The following is a 21,274-nucleotide window of genomic DNA, read 5'->3' on the forward strand; positions in this document are numbered from 1 at the left end:
CAAACGTTTCCCATGGCAGAGAGAAAGAGAAAGAGAGAGAGAGAGAGAGAGAGAGAGAGAGAGAGAGACGGAGATATCAGCAGCGGCTCTGCTGGTCACAGCATAGTGCACGCCACACAACACAGCCCGCGCCGGCCTCTGCCCTGCATCTACTTGGCTGCCTGCATTGTGCAGTGCCCCATTGGATTTTGTGTTTCACTTATACCGTGCCGTCTCTGTGCTTCCTGTGCCACGTGCAGTGTCTGGCGCAGCTTAACTTAGCATCGCACTCTGTCGGCGACCGTTTCAGTCGCACGTCCTGCCCTCTGGGCAGTTGATGCGAGCGACAGGACAGAGAGCCTTCTAGCGGAGAACATAAGAACTACTTGCAACAACCTGCTCGAAAGAGAACGGACGATTTGTCTCGGAGCGGGTGACTGGTGGCCGTTCACCGCTCCCCCCACCATTCTCGACTCTAGCCAGAGCGTTGAGCAAAGCGACTCAGGTGTCACTCTGGTCTCTGCGGTCTTAGCTCACGCAGTAATACAGCTCGCGTCTCGACCTACTCGACTCAGCGCCTCTGCATCGGAGTTCGTCTCTACTGGATATTGTTCTTCGTAGTAATACCGCTATGTATATTACATTATTATGTTATGTATACATCATTTGTTTTTATTTTATTTTTATTTCTTTAAACTGATCAGATTAGGTTCCTGATGACTCCTCTTACTATACAATTTTTATTATGGACACTAGAATTTACGCTTTAATTACAAGCGAACCGATAAACGTATCGAAAAATGTGATACACCAATATTTTCCTTGTTTTATTCTACGTAAGGCTATATGCAGCACTTTAGTCTTACAGTAAAATTTATATTTTTTTTTCTTATTCTGGTACGGATTTTGCGATTTTAGGCGTCTTCAAAAGGAAACGTTCACTTTAAAAATATATGGCTTGCAATGTGTTTGAACGAGGTTAATGAAATTTTAATACATTATAGCCAAATATATTGTTAATGTAAATCAAAAAACCATGATAGTGCAAAATAAATCAATAATCAAGAACTTTGTATTATCGTGGAAATTTCAACAAACAATACAAAATTCTTACTCATTATCTGTTTTACTTCAAAATAGGATCAAATAAGATCAAAATACAGGTATAGTACTGGAATAAACCAAGTTTAAAGGGCAATGTGCCTTCCATTTATTTTCTATTGTGAATGAGTGGTGAGTCATGAAAAAGAGCTAGTTCATTTCAGGGAGTGAACAGTTCTGATCCGATCTCTGAAAAGAACAGTTTTGTCCATCTCTAGTGTTAATGCGCTGAGTACTGCGTGTGACCACCTCTGGCAGCAATACAGGCCTGACAAAAGACGGGCATTCTGTGAACGATGTCATCAGCCTCCTATTGAGGCAGTAACGCCCACTCTTCCTGCAGCGCTGCTCACAAGTCTTGCAGAGTGGTTGGTGGGTGCTGACGTGACGCAACCAGTCTCCCTAGTGCGTCCCAGACTTGCTCTCTGATGTTCAAACCGGGAGAGGGAGCAGGCCACGCCATGCGTGCAATATCTGCCGTTTCGAAGAAAACCTCACCACCCGTATTCTGTGAGGTCGTGCATTATCGTCCAGCGATATAAAGTCTGCGTCCACAGTATCTCGCAAGAACCGCAAATGAGGTCCCAACATCTTGTTACGATACCTGACAGCGATTAAATCTTGCCGATTCATCCGTACAGTTTCATGAAGACATGTTCGAGACGTAAACATAATCCCTGGCCAATCTACTAGCGATCCTGCTTGATATCGGTCTCTTTCCACAATGGTTGTGTCCCAGAATCGTGCTCCACGTTCCCTCCAGGTGCGAACCGTCGAGAATCACTGTCCAGACCAAATCGGGACTCACTAGTGAAAACAACATTTTCGAAGAAAGCCTCACCACCCTTGTTCTATGAGGTCGTGCATTATCGTCCAGCGATATAAAGTCTGCGCCCACAGTATCTCGCAAGAACCGCAGATGAGGTCCCAAGATCATGTTACGATACCTGACAGCGATTAAATCTTGCCGATTCACCCGTACAGTTTCATGAAGACATGTTCGAGACGTAAACATAATCCCTGGCCATTCCATGTACCTGTGGTAAAGTTTATATTGGTACTACCAAAAGAGGCGTAAACACGCGACTGAAAGAGCATAAAAGTCTTTGTCGACTTGGAAAAATAGAAAAATCAGCTGTAGCGGAACATGCTCTTCAACCAGGCAACCACCAAGTGAAGTTTTCAGATACCGAAGTTTTATCTACAACGTTAAATTACTATCCACGGTTATATAGAGAAGCTATTGAAACTTATAAACATCACGATAATTTTAATAGGAAAGAGGAGGCTATGAAACTTAGCGAAATATGGACAGAAGCTCTACAAAATTGCTAACAATTTTTATCTTTGACAAGGTGGTAATCGATAGTCAACCTTATCTTTGCTATGGATTATCACTGCTCATCACGTGTCACCTGAACCACGCCCCCCTTTCTCACAATATATAAGTCGCTCTCAGACACCCGACCAGTCAGTCGACAAGACTCAGCGGAGCAACGCCTCTGAGGAAGTCCAGCGCAGTCCTGGACGAAACGTAAGGAGCAGAAAAGTTCTTGGACCACGACCTCACATACCGGAAAGTATATCAACAGCCATGTCACCCGGTCGTGAAAGCCTTCATTCTACACTCTGCCGAAGCCTTCAGTACACCGTTTACCTCGATACAACACGTCCAGTGGGTCCTGGGAGGTGAGATGCCACGTTCTATGGCGGTACCGACGTGCCCTTACACCAAATAACAGTCCACTCTTCCTGATGTCACATTTGGTCTTCCCTGTCCTCGTCTCCGGGATACTGTTTTGGTTCAAAAAATGGTCCAAATGGCTCTGAGCACTATGGGACTTAACATCTGAGGTCATCAGTCCCATAGAACTTAGAACTACTTAAACCTAACTAACCTAAGGACATCACACACATCCATGCCCGAGGCAGGATTCGAACCTGCGACCGTAGCGGTCGTGCGGCTCCAGACTGTAGCGCCTAGAACCGCTCGGCCACTCTGGCCGGCCTACTGTTTTGGTCTCTCTGAACTATCGCCCCATCCAAAAAACAACAGAACGATTCACGTTAAGCCATCGGGCCATATCAGGTTGCAACTGTCCTGCTTCCGTTCTTCCTATGGCCCTCTACAGCAGGGAGGCTGGTAGGCGTCTTCTCTGTACCATACTGCACCCTCTGTGTACACAGCGATTGTGGATGTGGGACTACCCGGCAAACACTATACCGTTTGACAGGTGCCCTCACCTCATCGTTAGCGTTGATGTCTGTTGACTAGAATGCCCCTTTCCGGCAAGGATACGATCATATAGACATCTGTTAAGAGTTTGTGTCATTAAATCGGGAATGAGATACGGCAGTTTGTTGCTTTAATTTTGGACACCGTTGTACATACTTACTTAGATAGCCAAATCGTGAACCTTTCAGCACAACTCCACAGAATACGACATGTATATTCTGTATACAAGAAGAGAGTAGGCTAAGGTTTCTCGTTGAGAAATAGCATTCCAACTTTGGTTATTTGTGAGAAGGTTGTGTCGTGCCTCGTGTGAGATGGACGGACATCTCCCAGCACGTGTTGACGCCACGCAGGATCTCAGCGGCTCCACGTGACCAGCGCGAGAGATGACTGGCGTAACGTTCTCTCGACTGCTTCCCAGACGGGGCAATTTCACCTTTCTTTTTTTTTTTTTAAAAAAAAAGAGCATTACTTCTGCCCTAATTGAAATTAAAAATCATTTCTGGCATGTAAAAAACGTCCTCGGACTTTTTTGCCCCTTCAATTCAGGGTTAAAATCTCGAGCTTTCTACGATTACCTCCACCGTCTTTGTCAGGAGCAACAGACGTCCAGTCTCTTCGGCAGGAGCAAGTGATAATTGCTCCTGACGAAGACGGTGGAGATAATCGTTGAAACTCGAGATTTTAATCCAGAATTGACGCGAAAAGAAGTCATAGGATATTTCACACCACAGTGCCGTCGCGAAATATTTCGCTTTCACATTTTTGACATAATTAAAAGACTGTATTGATATCTATATCACATATGAATTTTGTGTCTGTAAGAGACAGATTTTCTACCGTCGCGGAGAGAGGAGCACTGCGGCAGCTGCCTGCAGGCAGTGCGCTCCATGTCGTGGCCACGTCTGGGCTTCAGACACTGGACGTCTGACGCACACCAGGTTAAATATAACTCTTGTCTCCGTCGTTCATGATCCTGAACCTAACGAGGCGCAGTCCGTGTCTGGAGGCCGTGCCGCGCGGAGATACAGTGCGGCCGGCGCAGCGCTTGATTGGTTCTGAGTGCCGTTAATGCTGCCGGGAAATTGTGAATTGAACTGTGAGTGACATGTCTTCCTCCAGGAGAGAAACCTTGAAATTCGGTTTGGAATGGAACACCGCAATGCCTCCCCCTCTAGCTATTCGGAAGCGGATAATTAATAATGTAATAATGTAAAGTTGCTTGATGCGAAACTGATAGTTATTCAAGTTATCAATGCAGCGAATAGTGTGTACGCAAAATGTTTAAATAACGACGTTTGTGAGCGAATAGCCAGTGTAACGGGAGATCCTCCTCTACCATTACTTTTCCTCAACACTAATAGTCGATACCAATACTATTTTTCCAATTTTGGACATATAAATTACCTCAGCTGCTTTTCTGAAAAATTTCATACGATTTTATTTTTCCAGCTAAAATTTGTGAATATAAATTATTTTTTTGGATGTTATAAACGATACGTACTAGTTCTGAATGCACAGTTTTTTTTAGAAACATTTGAAATTACATGTTATTCGGCTCACTTAAAGTTTCTATTATTAATTACGCAATATAGTACTGTTTATTATGTATATTTCTGGATTCATTTATGAAATAATAATCAAAACTAACAGAAATTCATTTGTCAAGAAAAATTGTAAACTGTTTGGAATATTGTTATTTCCGCTGAGTGAGGCAGTAGTATTTTGTATTTTGGGCGAACAATGTACCTTCGGTTTTGTTGATGTGAAAATTAAAAAGACTGTGTGATATACTAAAAAGTGACAAAATAAATTAACGCAAAAACAAAAATTTTGCAACGAAAATCTTCAAAATTATTTAGGTCAATTCAACCATGAGGACCTAAAACGTGAGAATTTCAGATTCAAGAATGAGACCCCTAGACAAGAAGAACAGGATCCAACTCCACAAGAAAATATAAGTAAAGTAAAAAGTTTCTTGTAGTCTTACTCTTCTCATATCTTCAGAAAAGACTTTGCACATTGTGGAAAATAGTTGCAACTAGGAAGGAGAAACAAATAAAATACAAGTTCAATGACGGCTCTGTCAGAACAGTAGGCCCTTCAATAACATACGCCGATCTTGGCTTGCGGTCGGCGACAGTCTGTAATTTACCATTCAGAAAAGTACTTTGCTTATGGGGGCAGTTTACACGGCTACATGTATACTCCGCACGTCACGTTGTGGTGTGTGGCAGAGAGTAATTGTATACTACTGTCACTTCCCCCCTTTCCTTGTTCGATTCGCGAATGGTTCTCGGGAAGAACGACTGGTGGTGAGGCTCTGAGCTCTAATGTCTTTAATTTTACCTTCCGTGACGTACAGGGTGTTTCGCAAAGGGCGTGCAGAAATATAGCAGGACATACTGAACAATTTGAGACAGGGAACCTGGGGTAGGAGAAGCCAACTTAAGGAGACATGGATGTAAACTTGTCTACCGCTTTGACTAGGTTTACCGTTTACCGATTTATTCACAACTAACAGGCTTGCACGTTTACACGTACTGTGCTGTTTATTTACATGTAAATTCCTTATTTGCCGCAAAGAAACGAGTAGGACAAGCCTATTTACTTGTCCATAAGGTGGCTCCGCTGTACCGCATTTACACTGTCCCATGATAGAACGTGCTATGTATCGACGACACATCCATTCATTACACAGTGCTATTCAGAGACTTGCAGTGCAATACGATACAGCAGTACCGGTACAGTATTTCCTGGTCGACGGATTGGAGGGGGAGGTCCTATTCCATGCCCTCCGACCCCCTTGACTCTATCCTATGGAGATATCTAAATTCACTTGTGTATGAGGCCCCAGTGGATACGGAGATGGAATTAGTTGCTAGAATTGTAGCTGCTGGTGATGTGATTCGAAGCACACCAGGCGTATTTGTCAGGGTGCGTCAGAATCTTGGCTGCCGATGTCATGCTGAGGTTGATGGCCGTCAGTTTCAGCACATTTTTTAAGATACAGTACAAATGGTACGTTCATTGTGTCAGTGATGGTATTTGCAGATAACTGTAACTAATGAACTAATATAAATGACCTAGTAGATAGTGTCGGAAGTTCCATGCGGCTTTTCGCGGATGATGCTGTAGTATACAGAGAAGTTGCAGCATTAGAAAATTGTAGCGAAATGCAGGAAGATCTGCAGCGGATAGGCACTTGGTGCAGGGAGTGGCACCTGACCCTTAACATACACAAATGTAATGTATTGCGAATACATAGAAAGAAGGATCCTTTATTGTATGATTATATGATAGCAGAACAAACACTGGTAGCAGTTACTTCTGTAAAATATCTGGGAGTATGCGTGCGGAACGATTTGAAGTGGAATGATCATATAAAATTAATTGTTGGTAAGGCGGGTACCAGGTTGAGATTCATTGGGAGAGTCCTTAGAAAATGTAGTCCATCAACAAAGGAGGGGGCTTACAAAACACTCGTTCGACCTATACTTGAGTATTGCTCATCAGTGTGGGATCCGTAACAGATCGGGTTGACGGAGGAGATAGAGAAGATCCAAAGAAGAGCGGCGCGTTTCGTCACAGGGTTATTTGGTAACCGTGATAGCGTTACGGAGATGTTTAACAAACTCAAGTGGCAGACTCTGCAAGAGAGGCGCTCTGCATCGCGGTGTAGCTTGCTCGCCAGATTCCGAGAGGGTGCGTTTCTGGATGAGGTATCGAATATATTGCTTCCCCCTACTTATACCTCCCGAGGAGATCACGAATGTAAAATTAGAGAGATTAGAGCGCGCACAGAGGCTTTCAGACAGTCGTTCTTCCAGCGAACCATACGCGACTGGAACAGGAAAGGGAGGTAATGACAGTGGCACGTAAAGTGCACTCCGCCACACACCGTTGGGTGGCTTGCGGAATATAAATGTAGATGTAGATGTAATGTAAGTAAAAAGGTATACGGAAATATGATTTTATTCCTGTAATCTCCTTAAGCTCCGACCCTAGGTTCCCTACCAGAAATTGTTCAGTGAAGCAATCTCTATGTGCTGTTAAATTTTTGCACAGTCTTGCGGGAACACCCTGTATACACAAGAGTATATGCTTTCGACTATGACACTAGTAATACTGCACGGGAATGTAGGACGGAGTAGGTGAAGAGTAATAAAACAAGAGAGTTTTGGCAACCAGCAAGACGACTATTGATGTAGTTAGAGCGTAGCGGCGGTTGTAAATCCGCTACTTAGAAAGGACAGATGACAACATGCGGTCAAAACTAGTCGGAAAAAGTTCTCCAGGAGGGAAATGGAAAGGAGGGCGACCATTCGGAACTAACGTGTCTGTGAGGCAATAGCTTTCTAGGATTTTTTTTTAACGGAAGTCTGTCGATCATAAATTAAGGCATAGCTGAATTGGTGTAAACCACCTGAAAAGTGCCTGGCTGTAGGAAATTCATACACTCCAATTTCGTAGACAACTATGGCCTCCTTATACAGAGTAAGGATGAGAGAATTTGAGTGGAACGGTGCTGGTGTGTGTGTGGGGAGAAATAGTGAAGCGCCAGGAGGCGCCACGAGCGCAGCTGTGGGCTGGCAACAGGTAGACAGGTAGACAGGTAGGCAGGCAGAGCCGGCGGCCACTGCTGACTGGACTCACTCACCCGTACGTGACGCTGCTCGGCTCCATGCCGTCCTCCTTGCCCTGGCCTGCAAAACAAACAAAAGCCTTAGTGAAGTCATCTCAAGTGCAGAGCGTGCTGGGCGAGGGCGACCCTGACAAGAAAATGCGTACAAAGAAGATTCTCTCTCTCTCCCACACACACACACACACACACACACACACACACACACACACAAAAACACACCATGTGTCAGTTATTTCAAAAAGTTAGGCTTTTGTGGTTTGTAGTTTGGTCAACATTTTGAACAAGGTGCCATTCATTTTACAGTATACAAGGGCAACACGCAACGCACATCTATGATGTTCGTTTGGAACCACAACCGACTGTGGTCGACCTTCACGCAATCCATCAATTGCGTAAGATCTAACGCCACTAAATTCTGCAAACACATTGTAAGCAGTTTTCTCTGAAGATTATTCATTAATAAAAACCAACCTTTGAGCGTCCATTCTTTTAACAACAGCAAGTGACAAATTCTGAAATGATGTAGAATGAAGGCTTTCACGACCGGGTAACATGGCTGTTGATATACTTTCCGGGATGTGAGGTCGTGGTCCAAGAACTTTTCTGCTGCTTACGTTTCTTCCAGAACTGCGCTGGACTTCCTCAGAGGCGCTGCTCCGCTGAGTCTTGCCGACAGTCGGCAAGACTCAGCGGAGCAAGGAGTCCTCTGAAGAAGTCCAGCGCAGTTCTGGACGAAACGTAAGGAGCAGAAAAGTTCTTGGACCACGACCTCACATCCCGGAAAGTATATCAACAGTCTGAAATGATGGTAATGTCACATTTCGATGACCCCTTCAAATGGGCGTTTGCGAAATCTTAAATGAGCGAACTTACTGGTACAAAGTGCATGGAAATTGTACATCAGTTACAAAAATACGAGTAACATCATTGTTTCGTACCGTCACGAACAAGGTAGATTTGCAGTAACGAAACACAAAACTGCACTATACAAAAAAGAGGGAAAAATCCGAATAAACGTTCTTAACTGTCACAAAGATGTATTACGATTTCATAAAAAGCGACGGAAATTTGACTAAGTAGAAGCTTTCCCGGATCCTGCTTGGTTACTAATACCAAACAAGTCATCGCACGCTATAAACTCATTGCAGAAGATCCAAGAAAATATCAGTAAACTATTATCGTTAATTATTCACTATAGTTCTTTTTATATCCAACGTTTGTAATCATATTTTATGGTATCCTTACTATGTAGGGTCCTTCCTCACCATTTCATGAAAGTGTCAGGATTTCTAAACAAATTTATCGACAATGATGGGACGGAAGGGGCAAGTACGACCTGAAGCATTGACGCGTCGTTTACGACATTTTAATCAAAAATTCGTTCCTTGGAAGTGTACATCGCTTCTGCAGAACTTTTAAAACAAAATATGCGACTATAAAATCTAAAAATGTAGGTAAAATAAAATTTCCGCCTCTGTAGTTCACCGTCAGCCTGTCCGAGTTCGGTACAGATCAGGGGAACTGACAACGGGTCTCCGTCCTGTCATCTCAGCGAGGATAACTCATTTGGTCTCACGAGGACACCTCCGGACTGTTTCACCGAAAAGCAGCTCGTCCGTCTGCGAAAACACAGACTCAGAGGCGAGGGGAGAGCGTGCCATCTTGGTCCTGTATCCTGTTCAGTGATCTACAATGCGGGTCAATCATTAGTCGATGAGTAATATGCGGTGCCCTCAACACTAAAGTGCAATTTTTTATAGTGTTTTAATAAAATATGCGCTTTATAACTTCTAAAATACCGTTCATCGAACGCCGAGGATCTCATCTTAATGGCGCACTTTTTTTTTACCGTAATGTTGAAAAAAATGGTTTAAATGGCTCTGAGCACTATGGGACTTAACTTCTGAGGTCATCAGTCCCCTAGAACTTAGAACTAGTTAAACCTAACTAACCTAAGGACAGCACACACATCCATTCCCAGGGCAGGATTCGAACCTACGTCCGTAGCGGTCGTGCGGTTCCAGACTGCAGCGCCTAGAACCGCTCGGCCACTCCGGCCGGCCGGTAATGTTGACGAAGATGATAATAATACGAGTAGATCACCTTTGCACAAGCTGGCGGTTACAATGTTTTTACACGCTCATAAGTGTGGTGTCACCGCCAGACACTACACTTGCTAGGTAGTAGCTTTAAATCGGCCGCGGTCCATTAGTACATGTCGGACCCGCGTGTCGCCACTGTCAGTAATCGCAGACCGAGCGCCACCAAACGGCAGGTCTAGAGAGACGTACTAGCACTCGCCCCAGTTGTACGACGACTTTGCTAGCGACTACACTGACGAAGCCTTTCTCTCATTTGCCGAGAGACAGTTAGAATAGCCTTCAGCTAAGTCCATGGCTACGACCTAGCAAGGCGCCATTAACCATTTCTGGAGAGAGTCTCACTTGTATAACCAAGAGCGATGTACCACAACGATGGAATAAAGTTAAGTATTAACGCAGCTACGTACTTTTCTTTATGGCATTCATCACGTATCCTGTTTCAGACCTCACGCCAGCCGGCGTGAATGACGCGTGCCCTTTCGGTTACCTCGCCTTGTGTCTAGACTGTCTTGTCTAGACACAACACTAAGTGTATGAAATATTGCGTACGCCGAAGTTTCCTACATGTACTGTATGACCTTCCAACATTCTGTCTTTTTTCTACCTGAAAAAACTAGTTAATATTCCGTAATGCTGCAGTTTGACAATTAAATGTATAGTACAGGAGCACTTGTCTCTATTAAAAATTTACATACATCAACTAACTTATGTGCATGTGAAGGTTTTCGCTGCATGTCGATGCAACAAAACCTTCTCTGTTTTGTACTGTCGAAGTTTCATGTAACACATTTGACATGGCATCGGGCGAACGGTCTAATGTGTGTACGACTTCAGAGGTGTAGCTCCCATCCATCGGGGACGGTCATGTGTTCGTCACAGAACGCGTTGGTTTTGCGGATTTTGACCACCCTGTGACCGCTCGTCGCAGCCTCGGGATGTACTGGCTGGCTATGATGACGTCGCAGTCACTTGACATGAGCACATGTGCCACTCATCGTTCCGACGTAATAGTTCTCTGTCACAACTTCACAGTTTGCGAAGAGCAAATAATTTTGTACAGGATAGGCAGTTAAATGCATATGGGTTGCGGCGTGACTGACTTCAGAACTGGCTGCGCATGAGCAAATTATGTACGTATCGTAGCTGTCAAAGCTCAGTATGACGCTAGAAAATTTTTGTTAGTGGCCTACAGCACTTTTTGCCACTCGGTGTGTGTTTTTAAACATAGCTTGTACAGACTGTTAAGAAAGGCGAGAAAATAAAAGAGACAGAAATCAAACTAACGATGGCAGTGTGTCCATCAAAACCGTTCCATGTCCAGACCTTCTCCCCGCGAATCACTTTACCAGAGGCTGTTACTGTATCGTATTGTATATTGAGGCTGCTCCCTGTTTAAATCATGGGCAGATTTGGGGAAAAATGACTGCTGTACGAAGCTGAGAGAGCTGTTATTTCCTTAATTTTATCTGCACGATGTCTGTGGAATAAGTACGTTCGGTGTTAACGGAATAAAATGGTTCAAATGGTTCTGAGCACTATGGGACTTAACATCTATGGTCATCAGTCCCCTAGAACTTAGAATTACTTAAACCTAACTAACCTAAGGACAGCACACAACACCCAGCCATAACGAGGCAGAGAAAATCCCTGACCCCGCCGGGAATCGAACCCGGGAACCCGGGCGTGGGAAGCGAGAACGCTACTGCACGACCACGAGATGCGGGCTGTTAACGGAATATTCGTACTTTCTTCAGTAAGAAAAGCTTCTTGAAGTTATCGACGAGTATACCTGGGAGATGTAGGACTTCTTTCAACTGTTCACGATTTAAGAAGTTTCTCCATTTCTACTGCTGTCTCTCTCGCCTCAGACCAAACGCTCCGTCCGCTGTACACGTACAAACTCCACTGTTAGTACGACTTGCTTGGGGTCCTATACCCTTGTTCAGTGGACAGTTATGCGCAGCCCCAGTAATTTGTGTGCATCTTCATTTGTATACAGACCGTACTCTTCTAGTATCTTGCTGATGACTTGCAGCTTCGTATTAGCATTACCTACAACTGAGCTTACAGTGAGATGACAAAAGTCTTGGGATAGCGATATGCAGATGCCGGTGGTATCGGATACTCAAGGTACGAAAGGGCAGTGCATTGACGGAGATGTCATTTCCACACAGGTGATTCACGTGAAAAGGTTTCCGAAGTGATTACGGCCGCACGACGGAAGTTAATAGACTTTGAAAGTGGAATGGTAGCTCGAGTTAGATGCGTGGAACATTCCATTTCGAAAATTGTCAGGGAATTCAATGTTCTGAGATCCATAGTGTCAAGAATACGCCGGGAATACCAAATTTCAGGCATTAACTCACCTTAGAACTTCTTAAATCTAACTAACCTAAGGAGATCACACACATCCATGCCCGAGGCAGGATTCGAACCTGGGACCGTAGCAGTCGCGCGATTCCGGACTCAAGGGCCGAGAACCGCTCGCCCACAGCCGACGGCCAGGCATTAACTCTCACCACGGAAGACGCAGTGGCTCACGGTCCTCACTTAACGATCGAGAGCAGCGGCGTTTGCGTGGCCTCGTTAGTTCTAAGAGACAAGCAACTCTCCGTGAAATAACCTCAGAAGTCAATATGGGACGTACGAGGAACGTTTCCTTTAGGACAGTGCAGCGAAATTTGGCGTTAATGAGCCGACGCGAGTGCCTTTGCTAAGAGCACGACATCGCCTGCAGCGCCTCACCTGGGCTGGCGACCGTATCGGTTGGTTGGACTCCAGACGACTGGAAAACCGTGGCCTGGTAGGATGAGGCCCGATTTCAGTTGGTGGCGGCTTCATAATGGTGTAGTCTGCGCTAAAATGCAATGGACTGTGTCCTCTAGTCCAACTGAATCGGTAATTGTCTGTAAATGGTTATATTTCGCTACTCGAAGACCATTTTCAGCCATTCACGGACTTCATGTTCCCAAACGTGTCACCGGGCCACAATTGTTCACGATTGGTTTGAAGAATATTTTGGACAGTTCGAGCGAATGGTTTGGCCACCCAGACTGCCAGACGTGAATCCCAACGAACATTTATGGAACATAATCTAGTGACCAGTTCGTGCACAAAATCCTGCGCCCGCAAAACTTTCGCATTCATAGACTGCTATAGAGACAGCATGGCCTGATATTTCTGCAGGGGACTTTCATCGACTTGCCGAGTCGATGCCACATGGAGCTCCTCACTACGCCGGACAGAAGGAGTTCCGACACGATATGGGGAGGCAGCCCCATGATTTTTGTCATCTCAGTGTACGTAAATCGTCGTTCCACATCATGCCCCTGCATAATGTCACTCCCAATCGCTTTCCAGCAATGACTGATTCTAATCGCCACTCATTAATCTTGTAACCAAGGGATGCCACGCCTTTACACTTAGCGACGTGTACAGCCTTGCACTTCTCTTTGTTAGCTGCTAGTCGCCAGTATTCATAGCTACAATAAAAGTATTGTTTTATTGGAACTTCGGTGTGTGCGATATGAAGGTCCATTGTGAACGAACACTTCTCATTACGAGATTAATTGAGAGTCACTGAAGTGTCTGGAACTCAAGGCAGACTGCTACTGCAGATACGCCGTGTGGCGGGTCTACACACTAAAACTCCTTCCGAACAAGCCATGAAGGCCCAACGGTACCGACCGGCCGCCGTGTCTTTCTCAACCCATAGGCGCCACTGGATGCAGATATGGAGGGGCATGTGGTCAGCACACCGCTGTCCCGGCCGTATGCCAGTTTCCGAGACGAGAGGGGGTCAGTACTTCGTGTCTAGGGTCATTGTATTCTGTTGTTTTCATTTTAATTAATTTCCGTAATTTGCTGGGTGCTCCTGTTTATCTGCGGCATGTATCCTCTGACAGGAGACACGTACGTAAGCTTCCTGTCTGATCACCTGCATCCATTCATATCCATTGTGCCTTCCAACAGGACAATGCGACACCCCTCGCGTCCAGAATTGCTACAGAGTGGCTGCAGGAACACTCTTCTGGGTTTAAACACTTCCGCTGGCCAGCAGACTCCCCAGACACGAACATTATTGAGCATATCTGGGATGCCTTGCAACGTGCTGTTCTGAAGATACCTCCTCCCTCTCGTACTCTTATGGATTTATGGACAGCCGTACAGGATTCATGGCGACCGTTCCCTCCAGCGATACTTCAGACATTACTGGAGTCTATTCCACGGCGTGCTGCGGCACTTACGCAGATGTACCAGTTTCGTTGGCTCTTCAGTGTCAATCCGACAGTGGCAAGATCGTGGCCTATGAACGCTGCAGTTTATTGCTTCGCACTGTGGTTGACCGCTTTGGTGGGGATCCCACGACTGCCGTGCGAACGTGGAGTCAAAGCGTTAAGGGGGACATAACGCTGTGCAGGATCTCAACGGCCCCACGCGACTGGCGCTCGAGAGGAGAGACATACTGCTCGCTCGGCCGTGCGGGATCGCGCAGCTGCGTCACGGGCCTTGTATTTGGGACGGGTCTCGGTTGCAGCACGGCAACTACTGACGCAGATAGTGCGACGGCTCCTGGAACACCACGGAGTTTCAGCACAACGGAGACTGTTGCGGGTGTCCTATGTTCTCCATCCAGCACCAGGATAACACTGAGCACACATGAGTGCCACGACGCTGCCTTTTGAAATGTGTCCTGGTTTTTGTAGTATGTTACTTCCAGGAAGATTCCGAGATCAGATATGTGACTGGAAAGTGTACACCAGCAACAGTCGATTCACTTCCTCCAGCTGGCGCCTACGAGCTTGTGCCGATAATGTAGACAACAACAGATCGGGAATACCGTTTAAAGTCAGCAGGGAAAATACCACACAAAAAAACACTCTGATACCGCGTAGGATTAGCCGAGCGGTCCAGGGTGCTGCAGTCTTGGTCTGTGCGGCTGGTCCTGGCGGAGGTTCGAGTCCTCCCTCGGGCATGGGTGTGTGTGTTTGTCCTTAGGCTAATTTAGATTAAGCAGTGTGTAAGCTTAGGGACTGATGACCTTAGCAGTTAAGTCCCATAAGATATCACACACATTTGAACAAAACACGCTGAAATTTCCAAAGAAACAAGTACAATTAATCGGTTTTAAATAATCCTCGGCAAGTCTGCTTTGGTGTTTGAACACCATCTGCAGCTAGTTGCTGTCTGATTAAGGTCTATGCCTACTTACCACGGGCGTGCTCACTGAACTGCAACACTGGCCAAGGAAAAGCAGAAAAATGCTCAACAGGGTCACACGCTCTCATACTACACAGCATTTTCCACCCTTGTAGTCTTTCCATCTTTGAAACGTAACTTCGTTGATATCAAATTATCATTAACTCTCGACTTCAGAAAGTTATACTCTGTAAAACACGAATTCCCTTACGGAGAGCACAAGGCTTCTTCTTTCAACCGCACGAGGGCCTTACTCTATTTCGCGAACTCCATAAAGCTCCACGATATTATTTAATACTTAGTCTACTCAACAAATGAACATCGGCGACAGTATTCAGGCACCTTCATGTCTGTTACCTGCTCCTGCTGTTAGCACTTTCTGTAACGTTATGCTTCCTACCAGGACATTCAGAAGATTATAGGAATAGAAAAGCAACTGAAATCACTCAACAGAGGAAAGTCCACTGGACCTGACGGGATACCAATTCGATTCTACACAGAGTACTTGAAAGAACTTGCCCCCCTTCTAAGAGCCGTGTACCGCAAGTGTCTAGAGGAACGGAAGGTTCCAAATGATTGGAAAAGAGTACAGGTAGCCTTCTTGAAAACAGAAGGGTCGTCGAGCATATGCGCAAAACTATAGGCCTATATCTCTGACATCGATCTGTTGTAGAATTTTAGAACATGTTTTTTGCTCGCGTATCATGTCATTTCTGGAAACCCATAATCTACTCTGTAGGAATCAACATGGATTCCGGAAACAGCGATCGTGTGGGACCCAACTCGCTTTATTTGTTCATGAGACCCAGATAATATTAGATACAGGCTCCCAGGTAGATGCTATTTTCCTTGACTTCCGGAAGGCGTTCGATACAGTTCCGCACTGTCGCCTGATAAACAAAGTAAGAGCCTACGGAATATCAGACCAGCTGTGTGGCTGGATTGAAGAGTTTTTAGCAAACAGAACAGAGTATGTTGTTCTCAATGGAGAGATGTCTACAGACGTTAAAGTAACCTCTAGCGTGCCACAGGGGAGTGTTACGGGCCCATTGCTTTTCACAATCTATATAAATGACCTAATAGATAGTGTCTGAAGTTCCATCCGGCTTTTCGCGGATGATGCTGTAGTTTACAGAGAAGTTGCAGCATTAGAAAATTGCAGCGAAATGCAGGAAGATCTGCAGCGGATAGGCACTTGGTGCAGGGAGTGGCAACTAACCCTTAACATAGACAAATGTAATGTATTGAGAATACATAGAAAGAAGGATCCTTTATTGTATGATTATATGATAGCGGAACAAACACTGGTAGCAGTAACTTCTGTAAAATATCTGGGAGTATGCGTACGGAACGATCTGTAAGTGGAACGACCATATAAAATTAATTGTTGGTAAGGCGGGTGCTAGGTTGAGATTCATTGGGAGAGTCCTTAGAAAATGTATTCCATCAACAAAGGAGGTGGCTTACAAAACACTCGTTCGACCTATACTTGAGTATTGCTCATCAGTGTGGGATCCGTACCAGGTCGTGTTGACGGAGGAGATAGAGAAGATCGAAAGAAGAGCGGCGCGTTTTGTCACAGGGTTATTTGGTAAGCGTGATAGCGTTACGGAGATGTTTAGCAAACTCAAATGGCAGACTCTGCAAGAGAGGCGCTCTGCATCGCGTTGTAGCTTACTGTCCAGGTTTCGAGAGGGTGTGATTCTGGATGAGGTATCGAATATATTGCTTCCTCCTACTTATACCTCCCGAGAAGATCACGAATGTAAAACTAGAGAGATTCGAGCGCGCACGGAGGCTCTCCGGCAGTCGTTCTTCTCGCGAACCATACGCGACTGGAACAGGAAAGGGAGGTAATGACAGTGGCACGTAAAGTGCCCTCCGCCACACACCGTTGGGTCGCTTCCGGAGTATACATGTAGATGTAGATTATTTCGAAAAGTTGATGGAAAACTCTCGCCATTACAGGAAAACTTACTGTCTTAGGTCAGGCTAGTCAGCTCAGACCTCAAGCCATTCAGAACGATCGCTGAAAGACAGGGGGAACAAATTCCCCATCTCATACATACCGAAATCCGGCTCTAGCGTCCACAATACCGAACAGAACGAGCACGCAGGAGCGGCCAGCCAGTGTTACGTTTGTTAAAAAAGAAGCATCTCCAGACCAAAGGTCGAAACGAGGCCTCTTCAGCTTTGGTGTCCGACGATGGCTTACTGCAGCACGTTAGGAAGAGATTTGTTGGCACACTTCCCATACCGTTGACCTTAAAGTAACAGGGTCGTAATGTAGATGTAGAGACTCAGGCCGGGTGTCGAGATAGAACATCCTCTTAAGCAGAGTGCTGGTAATATAGTGGCGCCACGCCAACGTATCGCCACCCGTATCGGTGCTTCTGCACGAAGTGCGGCTGCTGCACGAAATCGCTCCGGTCGGGTGGAGCAGTAAAAGGCGTTAAGAGCGGAGCCCCGAACATCTCTCCTTTTTTTCCGTCGGTCACGAGCCACGCCGCTGCGCCAGTTCGCCGAATTTGTCGCGCCGCGCGCGGCGAGCACTGGCGGGGATTTACAGCCGCGGCGGCGCGCCGTAATTGCGGTGTCGGGGAACCCCCCAATTACCGGGCCGGCGCCCGCGCCTGCGCCGCCTATCGCAGCGGCGCATCGCGTCGCACCGCACACACCTCGCCGGGCCCGGCCTCTGGTCCACACACACACACACTGCTCTCTTCCCAGGCACCGGCGCCGCCCTCTTACCCACACAGCTGTCTGGGGCGCTACTGTCTCCACTCGCCCGTCTCTTGCACGACGAGTTAGTGTTGCAACCGACAGCGGAATAATGTGTGCGAGTTGAGAAATTTTACTATTCGTACGATCAATTTTTCACTTGCTGCGTGCCTGCAAATTTAGCACGAAGTGCTTCCTGGTGTGCAGAACAATGAATCATGTCTGTTGATCGGTGTATGTTTTTGCTCCTTCGTGAGATATCAGAGGAAAGCACAACTGGAAGGGGAGTGAGTCAAGACCATTGCCTCTCCTCAGTACTGTTGGCGCATGTTGTTGTTGTGGTCTTCAGTCCAGAGACTGGTTTGATGCAGCTCTCCATGTTACCCTATCCTGCGGAAGTTTCTTCATCTCCCAGTACCTACTGCAACCTACATCCTTCTGAATCTTCTTAGCGTATTCATCTCTTAGTCTCCCTCTACGATTTTTACCCTCCACGCTGCCCTCCAATGCTAAATTGGTGATCCCTTGATGTCTCAGAACATGCCCTACCAACCGATCCCTACTTCTAGTCAAGTTGTGCCACAATCTCCTCTTCTCCCCAATTCTATTCAATACCTCCTCATTAGTTATGTGATCTACCCATCTAATCTTCAGCATTCTTCTGTAGCACCACATTTCGAAAGCTTCTACTCTCTTCTTGTCTAAACTATTTATCGTTCACGTTTCACTTCCGTACATGGCTACACTCCATACAAATACTTTCAGAAACGACTTCCTGACACAGAAATATATACTCGATGTTAACAAATTTCTCTTCTTCAGAAACGCTTTCCTTGCCATTGCCAGCCTACACTTCATATCCGCTCTACTTCGGCCATAATCAGTTATTTTGCTCCCCAAATAGCAAAACTCATTTACTACTTTAAGCGTCTCATTTCCTAATCTAATTCCTGCAACATCATCCGATTTAATTCGACTACATTCCATTATTCTCGTCTTGCTTTTGTTCATGTTCATCTTATCTCCTCCTTTCAAGACACTGTCCATTCCGTTCAGCTACTCTTCCAGGTCATTTTCTGTCTCTGGCACAATTACAATATTGTTCAGAAATGTTTGGAACAGAATAGAGGAGTATGGATTGGCGGTAGGAGGACAGAGTGTATTCGATTTGCGGATAGTATGATGTTATTGACAGAGAGCGATAGAAGTATGACTGGAATGTCAAAAGAAGTAAATAAGATCTGTGAGAAATTCGGAATGAGAATTAATAAGAAAAAGACAAAACGTATGTGATAAGTGCAAGAAAAGTAACAACAGCTATAAAGATAGAACAGGACGATATAGAACAAGATAGTGCTTTCACATATCTGGGAAGCATTATTAAGGACTACATTAGACGTAATAAGGAGGTATAGTAATTGGCAAGGAGGCATTTAATAGGTGGGGGAGGATTTTATAAGAGTGCATGGACAGGGACCTCAGGAAGAGACTGGCGAAGTGCTTCATATGGAGCGTGGCATTATACAGAGCTGAGACGTGGGCATTGAGGAAAGAGGAAGAAAGAAGGATAGAAGCGTGTGAGATGTGGATTTGTAGGAGGATCGAAGGGATAAAATGGGCAAAAGAAATGAGGAAGTATTGCGAGGAGTGGGGGAAGAGAGAGAAATTTTAAAAGTGACCAGGAAGAGGAAACACAATTGGCTTGGACATTGGACGAGAAGAAACTTTCTAATGACGGATGCTACAGAAGGAATGGTGAATGGAAGAAGAAGAAGAGGACGCAGAAGATACTAGATGGTGGATAGTAAAAGGATAGTAAACAGTTATGAGAAATCGAAGACGGTATTAAATGTCAAGGATTGCGTAGAGAGCTGGATATGAAGACCTGTCCTAGGTCAGACAGTGATGGTGGTGATGTGATTTTTAAATTATTCCTGCACGACATTGTAATGTCGTTTCACAGCAAATATGCAATACTAGTCACTTATTCGACTGCATAATATATTTTGAGAATTCCCATCCTTCTCTTCAATCATTTCCATTCATTTTTAAAGGCACGCCACGCCCATCCTGGCTAACAAACAGAAAACATTAGTCCATCGAGAGGACGTAGTCCTCCAATACATTGGCAGACGTGAAGACACTATAGATCGTATCTCCACAGATAACGACGCCCAAACCGTGTTCTAGAAACAGCGTTGTAGTTTTGGGACGCATTGGATACCTCGATGTTCAATAGCAGGTCAGGATGGCGATACAGAATGGACAGTCAGAAAAACACGATTTTTGATTCATGGAAGACGGAGTTTGCAGGTTCTGGACAGAACAACAACAACAAACTAAGTATGCTTTTAAAAGAAGATCTTATGGCAAGTGTTTCGTGTTTTGCATGGCAAAAGATGTTACTCAAAAGCAACTAACGTTGCAAACATATAATGCGAGTGGCAGAATCGAGAGCTCCAGGTGGTCGCTCACAAAGAGGAGGAGTTGGAAGAGCATTCGAATGGAATGGATACAGTTTTGAAAAGAGATTATGAGACAAACATCAACAAAAATAAATCAACCGGAATGGTTTTTCAATCTTAAAACTATTTTAAACGTTCACCGTACTCTGATACACTCTTCATTTAAAATGACCTATATTGCATCATGTATTACGTTACATTAATGACCAGTTGCGGCCTGTGGCCGTTTTCAAATGCCTGTGATAAATCAAGAAATTACAAGCGTAAAACACTTTCTTGAACATCGTTACACTGTTTGATGTCGCGTCGGTGAAATGTGTGTCATTTTTGAAACTCATTTACTGCTACGTGGAAACAGGTGGGATAAAGATCATCTTGTAAAAAGAATTTGGCAGCAGTTGCGGTGCAACGGTTTTAACACTCAGAAACGACGTCGACACTGAGGACCTACACGTGAAGGGAAACGGAATGTAGTCGAATGAAATCAGGTGGAGCTGGAAGAATTAGCTTGGGGAAAAAAGGCACTACATTTAGTAGATAAGTTCTGTTATCTGGGAGCAAAATAAGTGACGATGTCCGAAATACAGCGGATTTAAAATGCATACTTGCAATAGCAAAAACAGCAGTCCTGAAGAAGAGAAATCTGATCAATTCGAATACAGATTTAAGTGATTAGAAATTTGAGTGAATATATCTGTCTGGAGTGTAATCTTTTATGGAAGAGAAACGTGGACACCAAATAGCTCAGAGGAGGAGAGAGTGGATGCTTTTGAAATGTGTTGTTACAGGAGAATGCTGAAGATTAGATAGGAGGTCGGAGAGCTTA

At 45.1% G+C, this 21,274-nt stretch overlaps 1 protein-coding gene across 1 annotated transcript in view; it reads right to left on the bottom strand.

The window, feature by feature from the left end:
- LOC126188350 (titin homolog) overlaps positions 1-21,274 on the bottom strand; it is a 1,721,077-nt gene that overhangs the window by 341,848 nt on the left and 1,357,955 nt on the right. The window contains exon 39 of the mRNA XM_049929949.1: positions 7,977-8,022. Coding sequence (XP_049785906.1) covers positions 7,977-8,022 — 46 coding nt within the window. The remainder of the gene's footprint in view (positions 1-7,976; positions 8,023-21,274) is intronic.

The sequence above is a fragment of the Schistocerca cancellata genome, chromosome 5, assembly GCF_023864275.1.
Source record: "Schistocerca cancellata isolate TAMUIC-IGC-003103 chromosome 5, iqSchCanc2.1, whole genome shotgun sequence".
Taxonomy (NCBI): Eukaryota; Metazoa; Arthropoda; class Insecta; order Orthoptera; family Acrididae; genus Schistocerca; species Schistocerca cancellata.